Below are 26,895 nucleotides of genomic sequence, written 5' to 3'. Positions count from 1 at the left end.
GGGGCAATTACATTTTTTGGTGGGGCTATATAATTTAATACTGGATGTTAAATTAATATGGGATGAAGGACCTTTAATTTAATGCTGCGGTGGTTTGGGGCTATTTATTGAATGTGGGGCTAAGTTTTGGGAGGAGGGCTATTTGTTAAATGTGAATATTATATAATACCAGGGATAGTTGTAGGAAATAGTTATATTAAACGTAAATGCTATTAATTTATTGCTGGGCCTATTTGGATGGAGTACTATTACTTTTATTTCAGGGCTGGTGGGAGGGAAATAGATCTATTTATCAAATGTGAGAACTATTATTTTAATGTTGGGGCTGGAGGGAGGCCTAATAATTAATTAAATGTGAGTGCTATTGATTAAATGCCAGGGCTGATTGGAGTTTTCAAAATTTAATGTACACATTTTTTTTTTCCTTTTTACAAATAAGATCTCTAGCATTTCAGGATCCAGACAAGCAGCCACTTATATTAAGTAACCAGCAGGGGCAGGTGGTGAAAGTGACAAGAACAGGTAGGAGAGTGCAGGATAGTCTAAACAAAATCTAGATCCACACTCAGCGCTGGAATGCCAATTGCAGCAGATAGCAACTCCTAATACAGCTGCACACAAGCTGTAAATAGATTAAATAGATACTGGTATTGAAGGAGTCGTTGCAGCGCTACTGGGTTTTCTATTAATCAAAAATACAGAGAAAGAAATTTAAAACTGTTATCCTAAAGATAACAATCTATTCCATTCACAAAAAATACATACAAACAATAAAGAATTAGATAAAATGCAGAAGACTTGACTGGGCATTTAAGCAACCACTGACTTTCTAATGGTAGTCGTATTCTTCACACTCTAATTGAGATTTTTCAAGTTGCAGGCTATAAGAAATGAACTTACAGTCAAGTAGTAATTGTTGTTCACATAGCAGTTACTTGTATCAGATAATATACTGCAGTTTTCTCGGAAGAGTTCTGTGTCAATCCTCCACGATACAGCTGATTCCCGTATTTGAATTAGCGGCAGCTGATGATGTTTAGACGTCTTTTCAATCTTCACCTCTCCACATAATTCTAAATGAAATATAAAGAGAAAAAAAGAGGGACATGCTTTTGTAGTATGTAAATACAATTTAATAAAACATATTAAAAATCCATTGGACCGGGATTCAATTGCCCGTACCAGAAGGTGAGCGGGTCACAAGATCAATGAAATCAAGTGTGAAACAAAAGACTTCAGCGGTTGGGATCACGATGTTATAATCACCAAACACATGTAGCAGGCAATCAGAACTCCCCAGTCTGTTTAACACCGACACGTTTCAACTTTAAAAAGTCTTTTTTAAGGTCAAAAACGCGTTGGAGGTTCACTACTAATTTATTTAGTCCAGCCCCTCTTTATTCGCTTCATATCCAGATGGGCTCATTTAAGACCTTCTCTATATTCTATGCCAATATACACACTCTCCTTGCCACTGACAACCTGGGCCCTCTGGACGATTAAGACTGGAAGTGTATGTTGGATAGCGCCAAGGAGGCCTCTTCTTGCGCCAAATACAGGCAGGTGCAGTTGTATATACTACATCTGGTATACTACTCCCTGCCTAGGCTGCTCCAGATGGAACAAAAATGATACATTTCAGTACAAACCAGTTCTGTTTTATACAGTTTTGGACACAGCTTGCTGGCTCCAAGAAGTCTTTATTTTTAGTATCAGGATGCCATATGTTTCCCCAAACATGGATTTAAATGCAAAATTTACACTTATCTGTGATATCCTACATCACATGCTGTTTACAATGTTTAGATGGGTTCCTTTTCCTTTATCCAGGCAGGAAACCGGTAACGACTCCCTGTTGCGTATTCAAGTGTTGGTCACTCCATTGAATAGACATAATTAGCCTTAATGAGGACTGCCTCTCAAAGCTACACAAGACTTCTCAAACAAATGCTTATTGCATCTGACATATACCTCAGAAAAGACTACATTTCCTATACAAAGTGCCACACAATACAACAAAACCAGTACATATGCAATATATAAATAAGCGCCTTGCGCAATTTCCTTTAAATAAATTCATACAATAAGGGATTTATAAGTGATCGGCCACAACTTGTAAAGGCAGGTTTGCCTTTACAAGCCAGTGCCAAAGTCGACGATTTCCAGTGACTTGCAGAAATTGGACCTTCATACATTTACCCCAAGGACGAAAACCAGAAAGATTTGACCCTCCCATTGTGTCTCAGGCAATTAGAGTATGGAATATGGCTCACAGGTTAATGGGGGGAGAGGGCCTGGATCCAGACACTATGATTTGGCACTATACTGTGTTACTGAAACTGAATAAACTTAGTGATAATATATTTTTAAGCAAATATTGGGTGTCTGCAATAGGTCATCTCTATGAATGTGGGGTATTTAAATCTTTTGCTTAATTCAGGCAACACTTTGGTTTGCCGCACACTGGATTTTACGGTTACTTACGGCTCAGACATGCTATTCAATCGCAATTTGCTGTCTCCTCCCACACATAAAATTTCTCCCATTAGAACTGTGCTACAAAATATGGGTGAACGTAGAATTATCTCCACTATGTCTACAGAACTAAATTATCATTATGCATCTGATAGTCTACTACCCCTTAAAGCAAATTTGGAACTTAATGTAGGGGTGTTGTCAGAGGAAGAATGGTCTCATATCCTAAAAAGTTTGAAAAAAGCCATGTCACGTATTCGCTACCAACAAATTTATTTATACATATTACATAAGTTCTATCACACGCCATGTTCACTGGTTGAAATTGGGAGAATACATGACTCTGAATGCCCAAAGTGTTAGTCAACGGAGTGCAACTTCTGGCACTTGTTATTGCCCAAAAGTAAATGATTTCTGAACCAAGATATGGGCATGTGTTTGTAATACGGTGCATGGGGTTCCTCCTCTTACACCAAAGATATGTTTATTTGGTATTTATATGGATGACAGTTTCTTTAAAACTCATTGTCAATATATCTTTACCCTCACAACCCTAGCCACGGTTATTATAGCCTGTACATGGATGGCAACGAATGCCCCTGATTTACAGAAATGGAAAGCTCTTGTGAATGACACCATGAATAATGAAAGGTATATGTATACGGAAAGACATGCAAGACACAAATATGAAAACGTGGTCTCCCTGGTATTCCTCAAAATACAAACTACACAGGTCTGAACTAGTCCTTTTTTTAAACTCAACTTCTCTGAATTGTCATCTTCCTCCTCTTTACTCTGTGCATTTTGGCTGTAGCTCCCGAACACCCCCTGTATTAAAATGTAATCAAGTTCCACCCGTGCCTTCATAGTGGGAGCTGCTGGCAAGTTTTATAAATGGTGTGTGTGTATTTAGACTTTTAGAGAACAGGTATTCAATAGATATGGCCATGTTGCATAGACTAATGATAGTAGGGTGAAAGGGTAACTTTACGCCTATCCATATTTTGTACCAAAGTCCTAATGGGAAAGAATTAAAGGATGTGTGTGTATATATATATATATATATATATGTGTGTAGGGTGTGTGTGTGTGTGTGATAGAGATAGATAGAGATAGACTGGGTTAGAGAGATATATATATATATATATATATATATATATATATATATATATATATCTATCTCAGTCTATCAGTCTATGTGTGAGCTATTATTACTTCACCAGACAAGATATGCAGTACTCTGTCTGCTTGTCCCTATTAGGGGTTCAGTGACTCTAAAAGTGCCTCTTTCATAAATTCAGAAGACAATGCCAACAGCATCCAGATCCAAGGCCTTCTGCCCTGGGAATCATGACACATGGATATGGAGAAGTCTTCCACATGAAGAGAAGTAACAGAAGCTGCCTAAATCATCTCTGAGAGAATTCATGATCAACAAATATAAAAAGTGAACAAGTAACAGAGAAATGGGGCTTGATTCAGAGTGAGACATAAGCCCGTTTGTGTAGCATTTCTTTGAATTTTTTGCACTGTGAATTCTTAAGAAGGTGAATATATGCAACTATTCAGACCTGCATTTTTTTGGCACTTACAACTTCTTACGCCTGAAGAGCCATGACTGGGAAGGAAAGGGGTGTTCTAACGTAGACAATATACTTTAAAGGAGTGTTCCAGCAGAATGAAAAGTAGTCACCGATACAGTTGAAAATGTGGTTTTATTTGTGGGTGGTCAGGGGCAGATGTAAGTAACGAGTGATGATGAACACCTGAACTAGCACAACCGCAAGGCTAAGAGTACAGCTGTGTCTGGCCAACAAGTAAATTAAAAGGACAATAGCTGGACCGCTGCTAAAGTCTATGGGAAGGTTCGTCTGTCCAAGTTGTTAAAATTGTACTCAAGGCCAAACTACAACTCCGAGTGATTTAGAATGCAATTTCAATGGTGATCAAACAATAGTATGTCAGCATGCAGGGAGTACCAGGAGTCCGACCAGGCTTTTTATTCCTATCTCCTCAATGTTACAGCAATGTCTGTAGCAGTGACTGCGAGAATCTCTGGCCAAGCTGCTAAGTCCTATTCCCCACAGTGTAAATGTGTTCCAAACAAGTTGTAGCTCCTATACACTTTAATGGAAACTCTCAACCAAGCTGTTGCAGCAATCTCCTGTTCGTGTGGACCTCAGCAGCTCTGCCAATGCGCTCTACCGAGGTGATATGGACTTGCACCCCAGTCACCCTAGTCCAGTAGGCACAGCAGATGTAACATATCTACAAGCAATTTTTGATGAAGCAGAGTTTCCTCCAGGCAATATGTTCCAATGAATCTTGAGTCACAGGATTTGAAACAGGAACCACAACTGAGATAATAGGAGACTGAATACCAACATCAGAGTCAGTGGAACCTCAAACACACCTTGGGTCACCAATGCAGACCTTTTTAAACTGTGCAAATTTCTCAAAATATAAATTCTACCCTGCAGGGTTATCCCAAGTTCAGCTTGGATGCCATTGACCCTTAAGTCCTTAAAGGCTGGCGATGGAAAGATAGAGCTGTCATCCCTTCTTGGTTTTCATCCTGGGGGTAAATTTATGAAGGTCCAATTTCTGCAAGTCACCGGAAATTGTCGACTATGCAGGGGAAATTTAAAGCGGCACTGACTTGTAAAGGCAAACTTGCCTTTACAAGCTGTGGCCGGATCACTTATAAATACCTTATTGTATGAATTTATTTAAAGGAAATGGCGCAAAGAGCTTATTTATATATTGCTTATATACTTATATATATTATTTATATACTGGTTTTGGTGTATCGTGTGGTACTTTTTATAGGAAATGCATTCTTTTCTGCGGTATATGTCAGATGCAATAAGCATTTGTTGGAGGAGTCTTGTGTAGCTTTGAGAGGAAGTCCTCATTAAGGCTAATGAAGTCTATTCAATCTGAGTGACAAACACTTGAATATGCAACAGGGAGTTGTTATCTTTTGAGTTAGAGGTAATCCAGATACCAATATACTTGAAATGCAGCGTCCATTCAAGAGAAATCCCAGATGGAAGCACAGATGGGAGGACACCATGAACTTGGAACATGCAATACTTATCCCAATTTAATTTTAAACCAGAATAATGGTCAAAGTTATCTACAACTGTTAATAAATTATCCAGATATTCACTTGTATATGACAGAAATAATAGTATATCGTCTGCATATAAAGCAGTGGTACCCGTGGCTTGACCAATTGGAAGGCCATGTATATCAGGATGAGCTCAAACCAAGCAGGCCAGCATTTCAATTGCTATTGCGAATAATGCAGGAGAGAGTGGGCACCCTTGGTGGGTATCCCTTTCAAGACTTAACGGGGCAGAAGAATATTCACCTACACACACTTGTGCCGTTGGATTAAGATACAGCATTTGGATCCATTGAATAAATCATCATCATCATCACCATTTATTTATATAGTGCCACTAATTCCGCAGCACTGTACAGAGAACTCATTCACATCTGTCCCTGCCCCATTGGAGCTTACAGTCTAAATTGCCTAACACACACACACACACACACACACACACTCAGACAGAGACTAGGGTCAATTTTGATAGCAGCCAATTAACCTACTAGTATGTTTTTGGGGTGTGGGAGGAAACCAAAACCAAACCTCCTCAGCACCTCCCAGAGATAAATCCATTCTACTGAGTCGAAAGCCTTGACAGCATCCAGAGATATCACCACAGCCCTGGATTCTGAGGCATGAGCCACCTGCAAATGCATATACAAGTGGCGCAGGTTAGTGGCAGCAGATCTGCCCGGCACAAAACCCGTCTGGTCTGGATGAATGATCCGACTTATGACAGTATTAAGCCGTATGGCCAGAATTTTATCGAGTATCTTAACAGCCGACCCCATCAATGCGATAGGGCGATAGGAATCGGGATATAGGCGGTCCTTGCCAGGTTTCAGTAAAACTACATTTCATGCTTGAGACATTGAAAAGGAAATGGTATTAGAGTTCAGTAATCTATTATAGAGAGTTAGAAGTTGAGGGACAATAAAGCTTTTACATTTTTAATACAGTTCAATTGTAATGCCATCCACTTCCGGGGCCTTGCGAATAGGAAAAGAGGTGATTGCCAGCTCCACCTCTTCTGCTGTGAGGGAAAGTTTCCAGAAGGGCAACAGCCTCATTAGATGGCCTAGGAAGGCGATTGGAGTATAGATATGTATTAAGTTGCACCTCTGTATAAGATACCTTGGATTCATAAAGCGCACTATAGTAATTTAGAAAGGTGTTAGCAATACCTGTTCCCGTAAAATGTTTTACATGGTTGTGATAAAAGTCATGACTGCCTTATTTGCTCTCTACTCCCGAGCCAGGCAAGCCATATAACTATTACCCATGTCTGCTCCAGTGTATTGGGAATGTCTAGTAAATAATAGCTGCCTCTTAGCCTTGTCGAATAAAATATCCGACCACTCACTTTGTGCACTCAGCCATCCAACCCTATCCTCAATTGTGCGGGAAAGCAAGTATTTAGATTCAAGATTCTTGCACTGTTGTTTCAATTCTAACTCCCTATGTCTATAAGAGTTTTTAGTGTTCGCTATTTTTTTTTTTTATAAGCGTACCCCGCATGAATGCCTTGAAGGGAAGGCATCCCATATAAGCGTGGGGTTGCCAAATATTATTGTCCCCAATATATCCCTCACACTTCCAGAAACGTATACCCTTTTCTGTGGCAATGTCAACTTGATTTATTAAAGGAGAATGGCCAGAAATGCCTCTTGACATGTATTCTATTGAGAACACTGAGGACAACAATCTAGAGGAAAAAAGGATGAAATATATTCGAGAGAGAGAATTATAAGTAGTTGATTGCAGGAAAATTGCTGTTTATCTGGTTAACGCAATCTCCAAACATCTACAAGTCCCATCTCATTAAGGAGCCTTGAAAAAGTCGTAGGTTTAGATGGTAATTGCTCAGAAGCCTCCCTCCACTTGTCGAGGGTAGGATCAAGGACATTATTAAAATCGCCCATACATACAACTGGTGTGTCAGGAGATTGAGCAGTGAAGGACGCTGCTTTTCCCAAGTACCTCTGCATTATATGGGGGTGGGATGTAGACAGCATGTATTATTATTGGAGAGGACTCAATCACAGCCCGTAAAACTACAAATCTACCATAAGGGTCTAACTGTAAGAAAGCTAATGTGAAGCTTAAGTGTTTTTTAATGAAAAGAGAAACTCCTCTTGAAGTAGAAGAGTGTACGGAGTGATAGGCCCATCCCACCCATGATCTCTTCAGTGCCATAATTTTGCTACCATGTAGATGAGTTTCCACCAAACAGATAATATCTGGAGAAAAATTCCGGAGATGGGACAGTACCAGGGAGCATTTGACCTTATCATTCAGACTCCTGACATTCCAGGTGAGTAAGCGGAGCCCACCCATAACAGGATTACTTACTGCCATAATGATTCAGGAGGTAATTGTTGACATTAGGATGAGACGGTGTTTGAGTAATACTGGTTTGAAGATAGTACTCCTTAAAACCATTCCATTGTTGACTAAAAGAGAAATACAACATTAGTATTATGAGAACAAAAATATCCCATATGTAATTTACTAAAACGCATCTAGTGGATTCCTCATTATAAATGTATCTGAAAAGCCCAACGTTTAACAATGAAGCAAGCCTGTTTTGTTGAATTCTCCAATACATCAGATGATAATGTAGAACAAAAAGCTGTATGGCCAAAAATTGTACATAAATATGAAAAACAATACACCTTCCCAACCCACCCGACATACCCATTCATTTGAGTAACTAGATTATGTTTGGATCCTTACAACAAGAAGAAAAATTACCCCTAGGCTATATTAATTAATAGGCCAGGGAGGGTTGCTAGGCTATTACTAGCTAGAACTCTCCCAAGTCTATCTACCTAACCAACTTTGCCCTTAACATTTTGGGGGGTATTTAATTGTTTCTTTTAACGCGCTAAAACAAAAAAAAACGAGCGCTTGAAAAAAACTTCATATTATACGGTAATTTTGCGCGCGTAAACAGTTAATACGGTATTTACTCGCTGCCAGCGGGCTGAATTTCAGCTCGCTGCTCAGGGAGCTGCGAGATGAAATTTAGCGAGTAATTACCGTATTAACGGTAATATTTTTAGAGCGCTCGTTTTTTTAGTTTTAGCGCGTTAAAAGAAACAATTGAATACCCCCTTTTGAGTTAATATTAATATTGATATCAACATCAACACTAAGGGGACACAATAAGTAACTTGTGTATTAATAAACAACAATGAACTAAAGGATCCGGAGATCATGTAACGAGATCGGAATAAGAAATTTAAACATCTCCTTCAAGGATTCAAAACTTTTGCAGGTACTCTCTTGTTGAGCCAATCCACAACATCGCTGGGTGAAGTGAAGGAATGTTGTTTTCCATCCGCCGACAACTGCAATCTAGCTGGATATAACAAGGAATAAGGCAGTTGCAGATCACGCAATATCTTTTTAACCTGGGTGAACAAAGCTCTACTTTTTTATACTTCCAAAGCAAAGTCAGGAAAGACAGAGAGGAGCCTTTTTGACGTACCAGTCTTAAGACCGCATCTCTGTCTTTGAAGTAGAGGATCTTAGCGATGAAGGTGCGTGAAGGAGTGCCAGGAGGATGAGGGAGTAATCTCAGGAGGCTGCATATCAGGCAATGGTGGATTTGGGGTTTGAGTGGCAGTTGCCTCTTCTCTTGAATTTGCTGATATGGACTGACTATCGCTCCAGTTTGGCCGCAGCAACAGTTGCATAATTGTTTTCCTATAATAATGGAAACAATTATGTGACAAGTTTAACGTAATTACTGTGCTCTGTATTGTAGTTGTGCTGTAGTCAATATTTACAGAGAGTAACCCGAACACAGGAGATATATCTATGATATCTCCTGCATTAGGCTTTTGTTAGATAGAGGTGCTACTTAAAAATTAAAAGCAGTTTCCGCACGGTTTATGGCTTAATACACAGACCCCTTTGTGTCATCATAATAACTTGAAAGGTTCAAATTGAGATTTACTCCGGTCAGCAGGGCCACATGCGATCCTCTGGCTACCTGCTCCACGCTACTGGCGTAAAACAAAACCTAAAGGTTTTTTGTTTTTGTTTTAGGCTAATTTGAAATAATTTTTGCAGCGCTTAAGAAAGTTGCTTGCCAAAACATAAACCACAGTATCCAGAGTGTTTTTAATACCATTTTTTTCTCTTCTTTTTAAGGCGATGAGGTGACATGTGAGAAAACTTGTCCAATTGCAATCCAAACATTTTAAACATTACATCAAGCATATTATAGTTTAAAGTTGTGGAGTTCATTTAAACTGAATAGGGGAAGGTCTGAGTTTTGACTTGACTGAGCATTGGTTGAACCTTCCCCATCTGTGACATACTTGAACCATTTTATGAAGGACGAAGAAGCCGAGGAGGAGTATGGCATACCTGCTGTTTCCATGTCAAAGCTGAATTGAATTTTATATTTGATCTTCACCAGAATGGATGGAGAACAGTTTTTCAGTTTTGGGTTATAGCGGCTCTAGCTGCTATTAGTATATGTCCTGAAACCTATCTATCTTGTTTCAAAATTATTGGGGGTAAAAGTGGAGTAATGTTATTTCTGGGTCTGCCCCAGTTACTGTGGAGATTAAACTAAAAACTTCTCTCCAAAGTTGTTGGATTATTGGACAGACCTAGAATATATGTATATAATCTTTTATTTGGGTGCAATTTTGCTAGCAGAATTTCTACTGTGTAGAATTTTATGAAGGTTAGTGGGAGTGAGATGCAGTCAGTTTAGCAATTTGACTTGCACGCCATTATGATTAACTCGTCCACTATTACAATGAGAAGATCCTATGTACAGTTATGGGTAAAAGTTTTGAGAATGACACAAATATTATTTTTCACAAAGTCTGCTGCCTCAGTTTTTATGATGGCAATTTGCAGAATGTCATTAAAATTGATCAGAAGAATTGCAATTAATTTCAAAGTCCCTCTTTGCCATGACAATAAATTTTATCCCAAAAACAACGTTTCCACTGCATTTCAGCCCTGCCACAAAAGGAGCAGCTGACATCAGGTCAGTGATGCTCACGTTAACACAGGTGAGAGTGTTGATGAGGACAAGGCTGGAGATCACTCTGTCATGCTGATTGAGTTATAATAACAGACTGGAAGCTTTAAAAGGAGGGTGGTGCTTGAAATCATTGTAGTTCCTGTGTTAACCATGGTTATCTGCAAGGAAACACATGCAGTCATCATTACTTTGCACAAAAAGGGCTTCACAGGCAAGGATATTGCTGCTAGTAAGATTGCACCTAAATCAACCATTCATCGGATTGTCAAGAATTGTGAAGAAGTTTTCAGGGTGCCCAAGAACGTCCAGCGAGCACCAGGACCATCTCCTAAAGTTGATTCAGCTGCGAGATCGGGCACCACCAGGAATGGCAGCAGGCAGGTGTGAGTGCATCTGCACGCACAGTGAGGCAAAGACTTTTGGAGGATGGCCTGGTATCAAGAAGGCCAGCAAAGAAGCCACTTCTCTCCAGGAAAAACATCAGGGACAGACTGATATTCTGCAAAAGGTACAGGGATTGGACTCCTGAGGACTGTGGTAAAGTCATTTTCTCTGATCAATCCCTTTTCAGATTGTTTGGGGCATCTTCAATAATGCTTGTCCGTAGAAGGAAAGGTGAGCGCTGCTATCAGTCCTGTGTCATGCCAACAGTAAAGCATCCAGACTCCATTCATGTGTGGGGTTGCTTCTCAACCAAGGGAGTGGGCTCACTCTCAATTTTGCCTAAGAACACAGCCATGAATGGTACCAAAACATCCTCCAAGAGCAACTTCTCCCAACCATCCAAGAACTGTTTAATGACGAACAATGCCTTTTCCAGCATGATGGAGCACCTTTTCATAAGTCAAAAGTGATAACTAAGTGGCTCGGGGATCAAAACATCAAAATTTTGGGTCCATGGCCAGGAAGCTCCCCAGACCTTAATCCTATTGGGAACTTGTGGACAATCTTTAAGAGGCGGGTGGAGAAACAAAAACCCACAAATTCTGGCAAACTCCAAGCATTGATTAGGCAAGAATGGGCGGCCATCAGTCAGTATGTGGCCCAGAAGTTGATTGACAGCATGCCAGGGCTAATTGCAGAGTCCTTCAAAAAGAAGGGTCAATATTGACTATTTGCATAAATTTAATGAAATTGTCAATAAAAGCCTTTGACACTTATGAAATGCTTGTAATTGTACTTCAGTATACCATAACAACATCTGACAAAAAGGTCTAGAAACACTGAAGCAACAAACTTTGTGAAAAACAATACTTGTGTCATTCTCAAAACTTTTGGCCATGAATGTAGGTCCATTTCCCATTGTAACTAGGCAATATACCTTATTTTACAAAGTATATTTTCGCATTCACCACTGTAACACATGTGAATTTCTTATTTTACTTAGCAAGAAATGATATACTGAAATATTTCTTTGCAGATAAAGCAAATATGTCTCGGATAAGACATTTAAATGTTTGGCTAAAAAGCAAATCTCTGTGATTTATACTAGAAAGCACATTGGCAGCCAGTAGAATGTCTTTATTAAACAGGGTGATTGGTCTATTTTAAGTCTGCAGATTTATATCGGACCAAACTCCTCCAAATAAAATTTTGGTGTAGGTGTTTGAAGATTTTGCATTTGTATTGCGCCAATGCATATGAATACATTAAGCAATGAATGAGGTCATCATCATCATCATCATTTATTTATATAGCGCCACTGATTCCACAGTCCTGTACAGAGAACTCATTCACGTCTTCATTTATTTTCAATTAGTGTTTTTTTTAAGAGATTGATTGTAGTTGCATCATCCTGTTTAGTAAAACCATTGTAATAATCCATTGCAGCAATTACCTTTTTATAATGAAAAAGAAAAATGATTTGGTGCTGATGGATGAATTCATGATATAAGAATAAAAAAAAAAAAAATCTCTTTATATGACAGGTAAATTGGATCCAGACTCCATGTCCCCAGTTGAAATAAACAGTGACAGTGATGAGAGCATTGTGGAGACATCATCCTCCTTCCAGGACACAACACACGGGTAAGAAGAATTATTCCATTACTTGAGCTGAGTGTTGCTAAATCTAATTCTTGTCTCACCACAGTGAAGTATTTGCTCTTCATCTAGTTATCTGTGCTTACAGCTTAGAGGAGATCAGTACTCCAATACATATTGGTATGAATATCTCATGTTTGCAAAAGTGCATTTGGACTGTTTCTTTGGGTTTCACGTTCTGCAAAAAGTCTTTATAAAATGAATTATGCCATGTATTTTATCACTGCTCAAATACAGCTTTTGATATTTCATTTGTATTATGCCTTTCATTACTATGCTTAGATGTCTCAATAATGCAGTCTGAATAAATGCCCAATTTTACAATATTAAGACACACTTCATTCAGTGTTAAAACAAAAAAAAATTATCTAAATCTGTGACCCCTCCCTCTCTGTATTCTATTTCTACCAATGATACTGCATTATTTAAATTTAGCTGTTGCAGTATGCTGAAGATTCTGTGACACTTATTTAATGTGATCAGTTAGAGCCAATGATAAGCATGTTACAAAGCTACACAAGCTTCTAGAGTTTGTTGATGTCACAAAAATTTCTCAGAAACCAGAGAGCATGCTCCTGCCAGTACATGAGATGTTCTCACATGAATATTCATAAATACCCAAAACATGGCTTCATGCAGACCTATAAAAGGGTGAATTTAGAAGTTATACAGCTATAACACACAGCAAATGTAACATATTTTTGTTCATATGGTATCTGTTCAAAATATAGTTTTGTGTAGGTAGTGGATCTACTTTAAATTACTACTTTCAACAGTCATTGTTACCGTATATACTCGAGTATAAGTCGACCCGAATATAAGCCGAGGCACCCAATTTTACCTCAAAAAACTAGGAAAACTTATTGACTCGAGTATAAGCCTAGTGTGGGAAATGCAGCAGCTACTGGTAAATTTCAAAAATAAAAATAGAATTAACAGTTCCATTTTGATGATTTTTTTATAGATGTTTTTATACTGTGCAACTTTATATATTATTATGCCAATTTGCTAATCAATGAGCTGTAGCCTATGTTTCAGGTTTGGGCTACCTTCAGCTCTCCAGTTCTTCTGGACCATAAGCAGCTGTCACAGGCTGAAACTTGTACAACAGCAGGTGCTACAAGTTCTCTAAACCTGATAAATGCCTCAATGACAGCTTACAGAATTCTGCCCTTAATAGTGTCTGGACATCATACATAAAGAGGGGGCGTTATTATGAGAACACAGGAAGACACTTTATAAAGGAATTGCAGAACAATTCCTAAGTTTAGAGATGGTTCTCTCTCAGTAAAACTAGAGTAAAGGGACTGCAATGTATGGATTTACATTACCATTATCTGTTTTATTTGGATTCATAGTTTGCAATTGAAAAGTGTGAATGAATAAAGATTGTTTAAACCAAACCCCCCTTATAAGTAAGCGCTCCGTGCTTGGGGACTAGAGGATGATGCGTCCCAGGCACTGCACTCACCTTTTGGGTCTATCTGGAAGCCGCAAGAGTTGCCGAGGTTGCAGTGAAAGATGGACATTTCCCAGCAGCACCCGGAGCCCAAGACGCAGACAATCAGGAACAGCAGTCTGCAACGGGACCCAAGAGAACCACTGCATATGTGCAGTCTAATGCCGTGCAGCGTCTGAGAGAGTGTTCCCGACGTGGCTCTGCGCAGTGTGACGTGATGTCAGAGGTCACTCTGCACAGGCCGCACCTCCACCACCCACCTTGCCCGCTTCTCTCCCCACTAGGGATGCCGCTCACCTAGCTCACTCGAGTATAAGCCGAGGGGGGACTTTTTCAGCACAAAAAATGTGCTGAAAAACTAGGCATATACTCGAGTATATACGGTATGTTACTCTTCACTGAGACATACCCCAGCAGAAATACTGTAGCTATTTTGTGATCGCCAGACATGAGTAATTCTGGTATAACTCATTGTGCTATGCTCTTCGGTATAACCCCTCTACAACTCACCTCAACTAGATCTATATTTAGATCATTTTAATGATCCCATTAATGTTGTTTAGTTTCATGAGGTTTTTATTTGCCTTACTCCCCAGGTCACAACTCATCAGGATGCAGCGCAGTGAGACAGGTTCTCCAGATCTCAAAAAAAGGAGGGTTCATCAATGTGACTTTGAAGGATGCAATAAAGTGTACACTAAGAGTTCTCATTTAAAAGCCCACCGGAGGATACACACAGGTATTGTGTGACTGATACATCCATCATAAATTAATTGTTCAGTGTTGCAGCATGTATAATAAATGGGTGTGTGTAAAAAATTTTATTTATTTTTTGGTATACATATGTACGTGTTTCTTTCAAAACAGATTATGCATGGAGTCTGTTATATAAATGTATTTTCCACAACATACTGGTAGGAAAAAAAATTGTATATGGAGTAAATTACAAAGTTATATACCACAAAAAAATTATTTTCAAAGCCTAATAAAAATCCAGACTGTCAGGCAAGTTCAAGCTATTATTTAGTAATAATCATTGCTTATTGAGTTACATTACCAAATTAACTTACAAAATTCAATTACCAAAATAACATGTCTCTGTAAAATACTAATAGTAAGATGCAGAATTATTTTAAAATAAAAATCAGGATCAGTTGTATATTAAACACTATGATTAAAAGCTAGATTAAAAAATGAAAATAAAATAAAAACTGTATAATACACAAACTATTGGATAGGAAATTCAGTGTGGCTACATTTCACTGGTCTCAATATATTTGTCACAAAGTGCACTCACCTGAGCCTGTATGATGTGTGTGAAAAAGGGTTAATCGTGACACAACCATCTGGATTGTATACAAATTATTAAAAAATGATTAAATCCACACTAGTCGTACAAAACTGTGACCACTGAGGTTTTTGGTTGAAGAGCTGATACTTTTATAGTCACTCTCTGCCTCATCAAAAAACTACAATCAAAACTTAAATCAACCAGAATTATCATTTCCCAAAAAATCACTGGTATATCGGCATTGTGGCTGAATAGTCAAGTGTACCTAGCTCATGAATTTATTAGAACACAGAGGGGGAGATTCAGTTGTCGTCTGTGGAGCACAGACATAGCGCTGTATACATTACCAGCAATTACGGTAGAAACCTGCACATTTTCGCTTGCACCCCAGAGGGCAAGGAAACATGAGCGGAGATCTATGTCAAATCTCTGTCGCATTGTGTCTTGCAGACATTCCGGAGACACCTCGCGTCTAATTAAATCTCCCCTCAGAGACAGAACATTATTAAATTGAATTTAATATTGCAAAATAGTCACAATATTTTAGGTATACAAAATAATGTAACACAATGGAATATAGTAATATTATGCAAAACAGTTTTTTGATTGTGTTTTTTTTTTAAATAAAAAGGCTGAAAATAAAATAACTTTTTCAGGTAGTTATATTTGCGTTTGTTAATTAGAAATAATGGACAAATCTTTACCTTCTGCTAAGACTGGTCTCCTAATGTGTATAAAAAAGGCTCTGTTTTGTATTAAAAGCTGTTCTTGTATCATCTGACCTGAGCACTGATACCTTTAATCAGTGTGACTGCAAATAAACATCATTTCATCATCATCATCATCACCATTTATTTATATAGCACCACTAATTCCGCAGCGCTGCACAGAGAACTCGCTCACATCAGTCCCTGCCCCATTGGGGCTCACCGTCTAAATTCCCTAACACACACAGATACAAAGACTATAGTCAACTTTGAAAGTAGCCAATTAACCTACCTGGAGGAAACCCACGCAAGCACAGGGAGAACATACAAACTCCTTACAGTGCTGTAAGGCAGAAGTGCTAACCACTACGCCACCGTGCTGCCCATTGCTTCATAGACCTGCTTGGAAACCTCTCCATCCTGTGACCTACAGATTAGACCCAACTCTAATCCGTTGCCGGCTGTTCTAAGGTTTCGACCCAGCACCCAATACCACCACACTGCCCGCTACCCAGCAGCTCTGGCCAGTGTGATAGGCCAGGAGGATCCACCCACAGCAACCCTGATCCATAGGAAGAAGTCAAGGGTACCAGCCCAGGTACACCAGTAACAGGGTATGCTAGCAGCATCAGTCACCCCGAAGAAACCCGGTTGTGGATGCCGGTTAGGAGTCCTATGCTGGCAGCACGTGTAAACCCCTCCTACTATGGCAAGAGGGTGCATTTGGGATGACAAAAGGGAATGGTGGCAAAGTAAGCCCAACCGGTTCCCAGCAACAGCAGACAGGGTGGCATAGGCGGTCCATCCTGTCACAGATTTCTAGTGACAAGCGGCGGGTTTCTTTTCGTGCACCAGTCAGGAGCGCAGAGTTATTCAGGAGAGAAAGAACTGCAGCCAGGAGAATGCACAGATTGTCTAAATACAGTAAATGTCCAAGGCGGACCTTGAGATACTGTGCCAAGCAAAGAATTTGGAAATTGCTTACACAGCGACAAGGAGCAAAATGAAAAGGCGCTGAGAGCTTAGGAGGCGCAGCACGGGTCAGTAGAGGAGGAGGCTGACAGTGACCAGGAGGAGACGTTAACTTCAAACCTAGAGGTACCTACAGTAACATCCCAGAACACAGCACCGGTTCCTAGCAACAGTCACCCCTCATAGAATGAACCTGTTCCCAACAACAGTCACCCTTCCCACAGAGTGAACCAATGATGCAAGTTCAACAGCGTGATGAGGACAACTTTTCTCTACTAATGTAGCAGCTGGGGTGCTTGGTAGACAAAACAACTGAGGCGGGGCGGTTGCTTATCATCAAATTGTGGGGCAGTCGGTGGGCACTGCCCCCTGCAGTGGCCCGTGAACAGTCGCCTGCTGCACCCAGATTGGGGTCTCTTCACTTTACCAAATTTGATGACACTGTTGGAGATATTGATGGACATTTGCAGGTGTTCGAAATGTCTTGTAGCTTCCATGACTTAGCCAAACAGAAGTGGGTAAAGTATCTGGTTGCCAAGCTACAAGGTCGTGCAGTGGAAGCTTATAGCAGAGTGGCCCCAGAGGACTGTGCAGACTACGACTTGGTAAAAAGGCTATTTTATTACCCCGGAGAGCTATCGGCAGAAGTTTCGGGACTTGGCCAAAAGCACCCATATAAGCCATGAGGAATTTGCCAACCAGTTGCGGCAGTTGGCAATAAGATGGATTAATGGATCTGGCGCCAAGTCTTGGGAAGAATTAGTGGACTTAATGTGCAGAGAGCATTTCCTCCGCAGGTACACGCCAGAGGCGAAGGAGTGGGTATTGGACCGTCACCCAGAAACCCTGGTAAAAGCGGCGCAGCTGGCGGATCAGTATGTGGCAGTGAGGCCACACTGGCAGAAGCGCCAGGTTAACAGCCAACCCCTGTACAATCATGGGACACCCCTCTTCTACTCACCCCCAAAAGCAAGTACCTAGCCCTTCGGGTACCATTCGGCAGTCACGGCCCCGCCCTGTCACTGGGAGTTATTGGAGACCACCGGAGCCCAGGCTGGAGAGGAAGTGCTACAACTGTGGGAAAACCGGTCATTTAAGGATGGACTGTCCCACAGCCCCAGCACCCCAGACTCGTGCACCTAATCCGAGTTCTGGGGCCCGGCTGACTTGCTTAACTGGCGAAGGTGAGCCATTAGAGACTGTTTCCACCCCTGCCAGCCCAATGGAGTGTGGCGTTTCTGAAGGTGACCTGGAGGGAACAGTCACCTGTGTGTCCAAAAGACGCCCAAAAACATGTGGAGGAAAAGGCAGCCGGTCCAAGTGTGGCCCATGCAGGGAGAAGAACTTTGAAACTCGGTGACTCAATCACTGTAGTGAGTTCCCATCTTTATTGATCCTGCTGCAGTATTGCAGGGTCACACTGCCAAAGTTACTGTGGCAGATGGACTTGAGAGAAGTGCTTGTCACAAGGATGTATCTGGACTAGGGAGATGGCCAGGATTTGCAAGATGTTGTCGTTATGGATGACCTCCCAACTGATGTGATCTTAGGCAATGATGTTGGGGGTGGAATTGTGACCGCATTTCTCAACTCCATTACACAGAGCCAAGCTGCTAAGCTACAGTCTTCAGGATCTACACCTGCACAACCCAGCTCAGAGGAAAAGACCACAGCTGCTAGACAACAGCCATCATCTGTAACCACAGCTTCAGCCAGCCCACATCTGTTATTTCTTCAGGAAACAGCCAGCCCTTTGCCTCTGGAAAGACTATGTACGCTAAAAAGCAGAAGATGTTGTCTCTTACCAACTGATCTTGGGGTGCCGATTATGCTCCTGTCCCTAACAGTATGCCAGCTCCAGCGGTGAGAATAGCTGACCACAGAGGCCTCTCTTTGACTGACCCCACTTTGACTGACCCTAGCCACCCCAACATACACCCCCCTACAGCATATCCTGACTTAGAAGATAGTGAGGTCCGTAGGGAAGAGTTATGGGCAGCACAGCACTCTGATCCCTCTCTGGAAGGCATGAGGCGCCAGGCTGGCGGCAGCCTTCCAGCAATGCAGGTGGGGAGTGTGACCTGGCGTAAAAGGTTGTTGTACCGTGTAGTTAGGAAGGTAGATGGGGATAGACCAGTCGTGGATCAAAATGAACACCAGACATACAACACAGCTATGACGCTAGTGATCACCATAATCTAATGACCAAATATGAAAGCTTATTGCTAAAACGCAAGTATACAAAAGAGAAGAGTCTTATCCACAAAGAAACTCCTTAAATAAAATGTCAATTCGTTTGTTTGCAAAAGAATGTTCAGTCTTTTTGATGATTGTCTAAATTGCCAAAGTAGAGACTCCTCCCTTGTAGATTCACGTTGTGACATGAAAGACATAAAAGAGAAACAATATAGTGAAACCCTGTAGATGTTCCAGAAAACATATGGACTACTCAAGTAGGAAAAATGAATAAAATTTCCCAAAAGGAAGTAAGAAATCCGCTCCGTCTTCAGCCCCTATAGAAATGCACTTACAAGACTCCAGTGGTAAACGGGCATATTGTCTCAAAAAACGTTAGTCCCCTTCTTTCTTTCCAGCATTCTTATAAACCATTGCTCTCCACAGATAGTATCCAATGAAAGGAAGAAAGAATGCTAAAAGTGCATTACCACTTATAATAAAATGGATTTTATTCTGAACACTTCATCATATAAAAAAATATATAAAAAACACGCACATAATTCTTTTGGTAGTCTCTCAATAGATGGACCCTTACCCGAACTGGGAGATTGACATTCACATAAATATCTACTCCGATCGCCAGCAATGCAGAATATATGCGTCCAGGAAAGGACTATCTTACGAAGACATGCACCCCCATCCAACGTGTTTTGATTTAGACAAATCTTTTTCAAGGCATACGGGGTTACTCTAATTACCTCCTTCTTATTCCTCTCCTATGTTAATCATGGTTCAGCTGTTTCTCAATCATCTGAAGCCTCTGCCGATCAGCATCACAGATTTATTTTATACATTTGAAAATCCTCCTATTTCTAATATGATCATATACATATATAATACATATATGAAGCATTAACTCTTAATTCATAAACACCAACATGGCCGTCCTCTCTGAAAAAATCTTTATTTTTCAATAGGGTGTAATTCCTCTGTAATATACCATAACATACTCCCTAAAAGCCACCTGATCGCTTAATATAATGAATATGAAATTCCGACAATGCTACTGTTAATAGGATAAAACTACTTTGTATCCCGTATGTCTGGAAAAACCGAGCATGTAAGCCATAAGGCTCAAACAGATAGATACCATGCACCATTTAATTTCTGATTTTATCGGAGTTATCAGTATCTTACTACTATTCTCTACAGATGTCTTTAACCCATTAAAATATTGGGTTAAAATCCAGACGCAGCGCTCCGTGCTTAGGTTTGCCAATATCTAATTAAGCTATCTGGTTTCACAAATCATATACTCTGCAGATCTTATGAACCTATTGACCTTTTATACTCCCTACATTCTCCTTCTTTTAGATGTTGGCAAATCTTGTAACAATATACTTTACCCTTTATCGAATTAAATCAGCAAATATATAACTTCTCAGGGCAGATGAACCAACAAACTCCAAACAACTACTACATATATGTAAAAAAAATAAAAATATTAAAAAATATTACATATATATAACTCTAGTCTTATAGACCTGACCAGTAACAGAGGATTTAACCTCTTCCTTTTTTCTGATATCAGCCTATGTTCTTCGACAGACCAGACACGACCCACATCTATGAACACCTCTAGATTTAATAGCTTCCTTTCTAGGTTTAACAAGACAACTTCTAACCAGATGGTTCTTTAAAGTTGGTGCCTTCCTGTAAATGAACCTGGCATAGTTCTGAATGATTTTCTTAATGGTTGGATCTCAGGTTAAAATAGGCCAATGACGCTTAATGATCTTCTCTACGTCCTTAAAATGTGTATTGTACTGCAAACGGATTACCCGACTTATTATCAAATCTCTGCTTCTTATCTCTTTATCTAGGGATTAATAATAATAATTATTATTACTATTACCATTTATTTATATAGCGCCACTAATTCCGCAGCACTGTACAGAGAACTCGCTCACATCAGTCCCTGCCCCATTGGGGCTTACAGTCTAAATTCCCTTACATACATACAGACAGAGATACACACACAGACGGACAGACACACAGACTAGGGTCAATTTTGTTAGCAGCCAATTAACCTACCAGTATGTTTTTTGGAGTGTGGGAGGAAACCCACGCAAACACGGGGAGAACATATAAACTCCTCACAGATAAGGCCATAGTCGGGAATTGAACTCATGATCCCAGTGCTGTAAGGCAGAAGTGCTAACCACTTAGCCACCCTCCATTTCCTATACTTGTTTCATGCATTTATCTAAGTTTTCTTCCTCGTACCCTCTTTCGAAAAATTTGTTCCTCAACTCCTGTGACTGTATATGAAACGTCTCACTCTCCGTACAATTACGCTTAATCCTCTGAAGTTGGCCTATCGGGATGTTATCAAGCCATATATAGAAATGGTTACTATCTCTTGGAATAAAAGAGTCCGAATACGTAGGTTTGCTATAATTGCTCATTATTAATTTATCATCCTTAATGCAAATTAGCAGATCCAGGAAATTAACCTCCTTCCTACTCACATCAAACGTGAGTTTGATATTCAGCGTATTGGAGTTCAGCTCTTGACAAAACTCTAGAGACACCGCATTCCCTCTCCATATGAAAAAAATGTCATCTATATACCGAAACCATGTGACCAGACTCACCCCAATTTGCGGGTGGTTCCAAATCCTTATATCCTCCCACCAACCCATAAACATGTTCGCATAACTGGGGGCGATTCTGGTCCCCATTGCTGTTCCTCGGTTTTGTAGAAAAATATCTTCCCTGTACCAAAAGAAATTATTTTTCGGAATAAACTAACCCTTCAGCGACAAATTCTTGGAAGAATGCTGGAAAGAAAGAAGGGGATTATCGTTTTTTGAAATGATATGCCCGTTTACCAGTGCATTTCTATAGGGGCTGAAGACGGAGGGGATTTATTGCTTTATTTTGGGAAATTTTATTAATTTCTGCTATTTAAGTGGTCCGTATGTTTTCTGGAACATCTACATGGTTTCACTATGTTGTTTCTCTTTTATGTCTTTCATGTCACAACGTGAATCTACAAGGGAGGAGTCTCTACTTTGGCAATTGAGACTGAGAACAGTCATCAAAAATACTGAACATTCTTTTGCAAACTAACCAATTGACATTTTATTTAAGGAGTTTCTTTGTGGATAAGACTCTTCTCCTTTGTATACTTGTGTTTCAGCTATAAGCTTTCATGTTTGGTCATTAGTTTATGGTGATCACTAGCGCCATACCTGTGTTGTTTGTTTGTGTTCATTTTGTGTTATCTGACTCTGTAGTAGACTAGAGTCAAAACACATGGGGCAGCTTGAGATCCAGACCTGCGCTGGATATTACCTCTCTTCTTTTATTTTATTTTTTTCAATCCGGAAACAAGTTCAGTTGGTGGTAACACGAGGCTTTCACGCGCCACTGATGTCAGTTGCCCATGAAATCCATATGGCGGGACACCAAGGAAGAGACCGAACACTGAAGTTCCTGATACAAAACTTTGTCTGGCTGGGAATGACGGATGACGTCCGGGGCCTACTGTAAACCCTGTGATGTGTGTCAGCGTCTTGGGCGCCCCAGTGCTCGTGCTCCCCTCAGGTCCTTGCCAATAGTTGGAGAACCTTTTCAGCGAGTGGCTGTGGACATGGTAGGTCCCCTGTCTGTGCCCAGTAGATCATTGAAGAGGTACATCCTCACCATGGTGGATTATGTTACCTGGTATCCTTGAGGCTGTAGCTCTGTTCTCCATAACTGCGGAAAAGGTAGCGGACGCACTGCTAGTCATATTTATCAGAGTAGGTTTCCTTAGTGAGATCCTAACTGATCAAGGAACACAGTTCACTATGCGCACGTGCCATAGTGTTTGAGGTAGGGCAGAAGGTCCTTGTTCTGATGCCCACGCGCCAGAACAAGCTCCAGGCTGCCTGGGCTGGCTCATACACTGTCTCAAATCGCTTGAGTGGCGGTAGGTGGCAGCGGACTTACCACATAAATATGTTGAAGGCATACCACGAGTGTGTGGAGGTGGTAGCGGCGGTTTGCTGCTTACCGACTGAGGATCCAGGAAGTGACCCACTACCTGACCTCCTCGTGGATGCCAGAAGTGAAGGTGGTGTAGAAGAAGTGGGCTGGAATGAGCAGTTGAATGCCTGTCCGAGGGAACGTCTTGAGGCAGTGTTGTGGCGCTTTGCAGCTCAGTTCAGTAGGAAGCCCGGTCGAACTTCCTTGTTGATGCACCATGTGGACACTGATGAGCATAGGCCAGTTAGGCAACCCGCTTATCGGGTCTCACCAGAGGCCAAGGAAAATATATGCATGGAGGTACAGGAGATGCTTGAGCTACAGGTGATCCTACCTCATTTTGTATTCAGCTGCTGCAGAGACAAGTTGTGTTAAAGCAAGCTCTATGCTCCAGTGACCCCAGGGATCGCGCCCAGGGAAAGATGCAGCATTCTGGGGAAGAAGAGGAGTGGAGTCCCCAAACTCTGGGGCCTACTCTGGGCTCAGAAACAGGAACCAAGTTTGTGGGGAGAAAGTGAAGGCGAGTCCCCAGGCTTTGGTTCCTAGCCCTGGCCCAGTTCCAGATCAGCCTGTCTGCATTACAAGTTTGGCATTGGGAATTAAGCAGATGGATGTCACTGGTCTGAAAAGACAAAAGGACTCTCCAGTCAGTTGCAAAGTGCTAACAAAGGCCCAGATGATCCAGTACATTCTGAGGATTCAAACCCTGAGGATATCGGGTGAATTGCTGGATAATGACAGCAAAAAGCAAGAAAATCTTGGACAGGCCAAATTGATCGAGGATGCTAGGATGCTAGCATTTGTGATCCCCAGAAGCAGTATCATGATATAGACAGTGGTTTGGAAATCACAGAACTCCCTCTGGGACAAGAAAAAGCAACTCCTGATTGTGTAGTAGAAAGTTATCCTATACAGCAAAGTGGAAGGTGGAAATATCAGTGAACAAGTTCAATGTCTGGACTCTAAAATAGCAAAGTTGAAAAACTGATTATAGCAAAGCAAAAAGGAAAAAGAATAGTGCATACAGTAGAGACTGTTTACCTTTCACAAAATAAATAAACGAGTTGGAGATGGAGTTAAAAATGAAATTTGTTTCCCTTACCGCATTACAGGAGAAGTTGCAGAAAGCTGTCTTTTCAAGTGATAAAGAAGAATTGTGTGAGCAACTACCAGCAAATCTGTCTGCTGATGCCTGTATGGACTCTGCAATAGATTCCCTATATGACTGCATTCGGGCCTTAGAGAACGACCAGCTGATGAAGGAGCCGCGGGAGTCTTGTAAGAAGGCGTGCGGGTTCGGTGGCAGGTGATGCTGTCGGGCCCTCTTCCCCAGCCTCGGCTCTTAATATTTTGGGGCATCCGGACTGCGGCACTCCGATGGTGGAGGCCATGACTCAATGCCGAGTAGTGGACACTGTAGGAGGTCAGAGTACTCCAGTATTGTGCAGTAATTCAATGGACCCGGAAGTTGCGAGCGGTTGCCAGGCAACCACTTCCGGTATCGGGGAAACAGCACTTTCGATTGTTCGGGACAACAGTGTGAGTGTTCCTTTGCCGAAACGGTCTGATGAGCGTGGAAAACTTAAATTGTTGGATAGGGATACTTTGTCTCCTGTCCAAATGCAAATTGTGGAATCTATTTATGGGCGTCTTGCTGTTACTGAGGGTTCTAGGGCAGCGCTGGTTGTCATGGAAACGGTAGTTAAAAATAATCCTGGCATATTAACCCCAGTAGTTGCGAGTGTGGGATGAAATCAGGGAATAAATAAAAGTACTTATAGTGTGCCCAAATTTAATGTGCAAGATATAGGTATGTCTTCTGCAACACTGAGATCAGGGGAGGTGGCAGCAGCAATTAGTCCGAGTGCCCGGTACAGCATCATAAACTGAAAGAGTGGCTGGCCAGTCTGTGTCATCTACTGCATCAGGGGGTAGAAGAGGGAACATCAATAGCCTCAGGCCAAACATCAGGCAGGACATCTGACATATTGGCTGGTCAGTCTAGGAGTAGTACAGATCCCTTCCGGCAGGATTCTGGTGTTGGACAACCTGTAAAAAGGCGTAATGTAGTGCAATTAAAATTTATTAATAAGGAGGTTCCTCAACGTAGTAGGCCGGAGTTTTTGAGTGCATTATTTTCAGCTTTTGGTTCCCCGCTCCAGTCCTCTTTGCCTGCATTCATCCCACGGGGGTCTCCTGACTTTGACGTCAGTTTTATGACTTACCATGGCCTCCAGGCATTTTGGTTCAGATGGGCTACCCTAAAGGACAATTCCCCATGGGTAACTTTCACAGGGCAGGAGAGAGTTAAACTTACAGTTTTGGTCCGTAATGAGTCTCTGGCAGCAGCTGACTTAACTTTTTTGCTAAAAGGTATGTGGACCTTAACTCCTTTCGGACCTGAGCCAGCATGTTTGGGGTTGAGTATGGTCTGCCAAAGTTAGACTTAGATGCACAGAGGCTGGCCCTGTCCTTGTTCCATCTGATAGTATACAGTATTCTATCCTGGCCAGCCAAGGATGTGCCACCGCTGTGGTCACTTCCGCCACCTCAGCATGAACTGTCCGGTGACTAAATGTGGGTATTGTGGAGGCCTGGGGCATGAGACGAGGCAATGTTAGATCATCAGATGTAATCTCTGTGGTGTAATAGGGCACCCATATAGCCGCTGTCCCCAGGCTTTCCACAATGAGGGTGAAATTCTGGATGGTGAGCTGGCTTGAATTAGTAGAGGCAGAGACAAAAACATCTATTGTTCAACTGGCACCTGATTCTGCTCCTATGAAACCTGTTCCTGCGCCGAGGAGGGTACGGTCAGTGGTGGAGAAAGCAGTAGAGGAGCCATTTATAGTCCCAAAGAAGAAGGGTAAGAAAGGGGGTGGAGGGAGCTTAGAAAAAGGGGAATTGATTGTGGAAAGTAAATTCATTGTTTTTTCAAGCGATGAGGAAGTGGAAGAGCATGTGGTGAGACAGGTGGATGGGAGTTTGGTACTTAGATCTAAGGTAATGAGAAGGAAAAGCAAGCTCAAGTTAGCATCCCAATGTGAACCAAATATCAAATACAAAAAAAGAAAGGACAAAATTAAAAATAAAGTGGATTCTCTGGTGGGTAAAGATTTCTTGAAGCCGTCTGCAAGTTTTAAGGTTAATTCACGGTGTGGAAGATTTAGCTCCTCAGTCTTCTCCTCCCCCCCTCCCCCTCAGGTATTTCCTTCTCCTTTGGTGGCCCCAGTTACTACCTCTCCCCTTGAGAAAATCGAATTCCCGGCCCTAAGTCCTTCCCCGTTTGCCAATCCCCCTTCTGTCCCTATAGATCCAGGTCCTTCGGATCGTTTAGTCCCTATCACCTTAGTTAATTTAGGGGTAAACAGGGCGATATCTTCTGTGCATGTGGCGAAGGCATCTAAGTCTGAGTCGGTAATATGTAAAATAACAGGGGGTAAGATGTCTTATGTTTTTGAATTTACTGGAGAGGAGGACGTAGAAATTTTCCTCTGACAGTGAGAATGTCCCTTTGGGCTTAAGAGATGGGGTTCATCAGAAGAGGTTTCCACCAAACGGGCAAAGAAGTAGTAATCTGGGTCCTGTATAACTCAGAAGGATGGC

The 26,895-nt window shown here is 41.3% G+C and overlaps 1 protein-coding gene across 2 annotated transcripts in view; it reads left to right on the top strand.

Moving 5' to 3' along the window:
• Nucleotides 1-26,895, top strand: part of LOC142100784 (Krueppel-like factor 8) — a 121,688-nt gene that overhangs the window by 85,776 nt on the left and 9,017 nt on the right. For both annotated transcript variants that reach the window (XM_075184589.1, XM_075184590.1), the window contains 2 exons: nucleotides 12,533-12,632; nucleotides 14,703-14,845. In XM_075184589.1, coding sequence (XP_075040690.1) covers nucleotides 12,533-12,632; nucleotides 14,703-14,845 — 243 coding nt within the window. The remainder of the gene's footprint in view (nucleotides 1-12,532; nucleotides 12,633-14,702; nucleotides 14,846-26,895) is intronic.

This window comes from Mixophyes fleayi, chromosome 9, assembly GCF_038048845.1.
Source record: "Mixophyes fleayi isolate aMixFle1 chromosome 9, aMixFle1.hap1, whole genome shotgun sequence".
In the NCBI taxonomy this organism is placed as follows: Eukaryota; Metazoa; Chordata; class Amphibia; order Anura; family Limnodynastidae; genus Mixophyes; species Mixophyes fleayi.
Note: the sequence above shows the minus strand (reverse complement) of the source record. Positions and strands in the feature narration are given on the sequence as shown.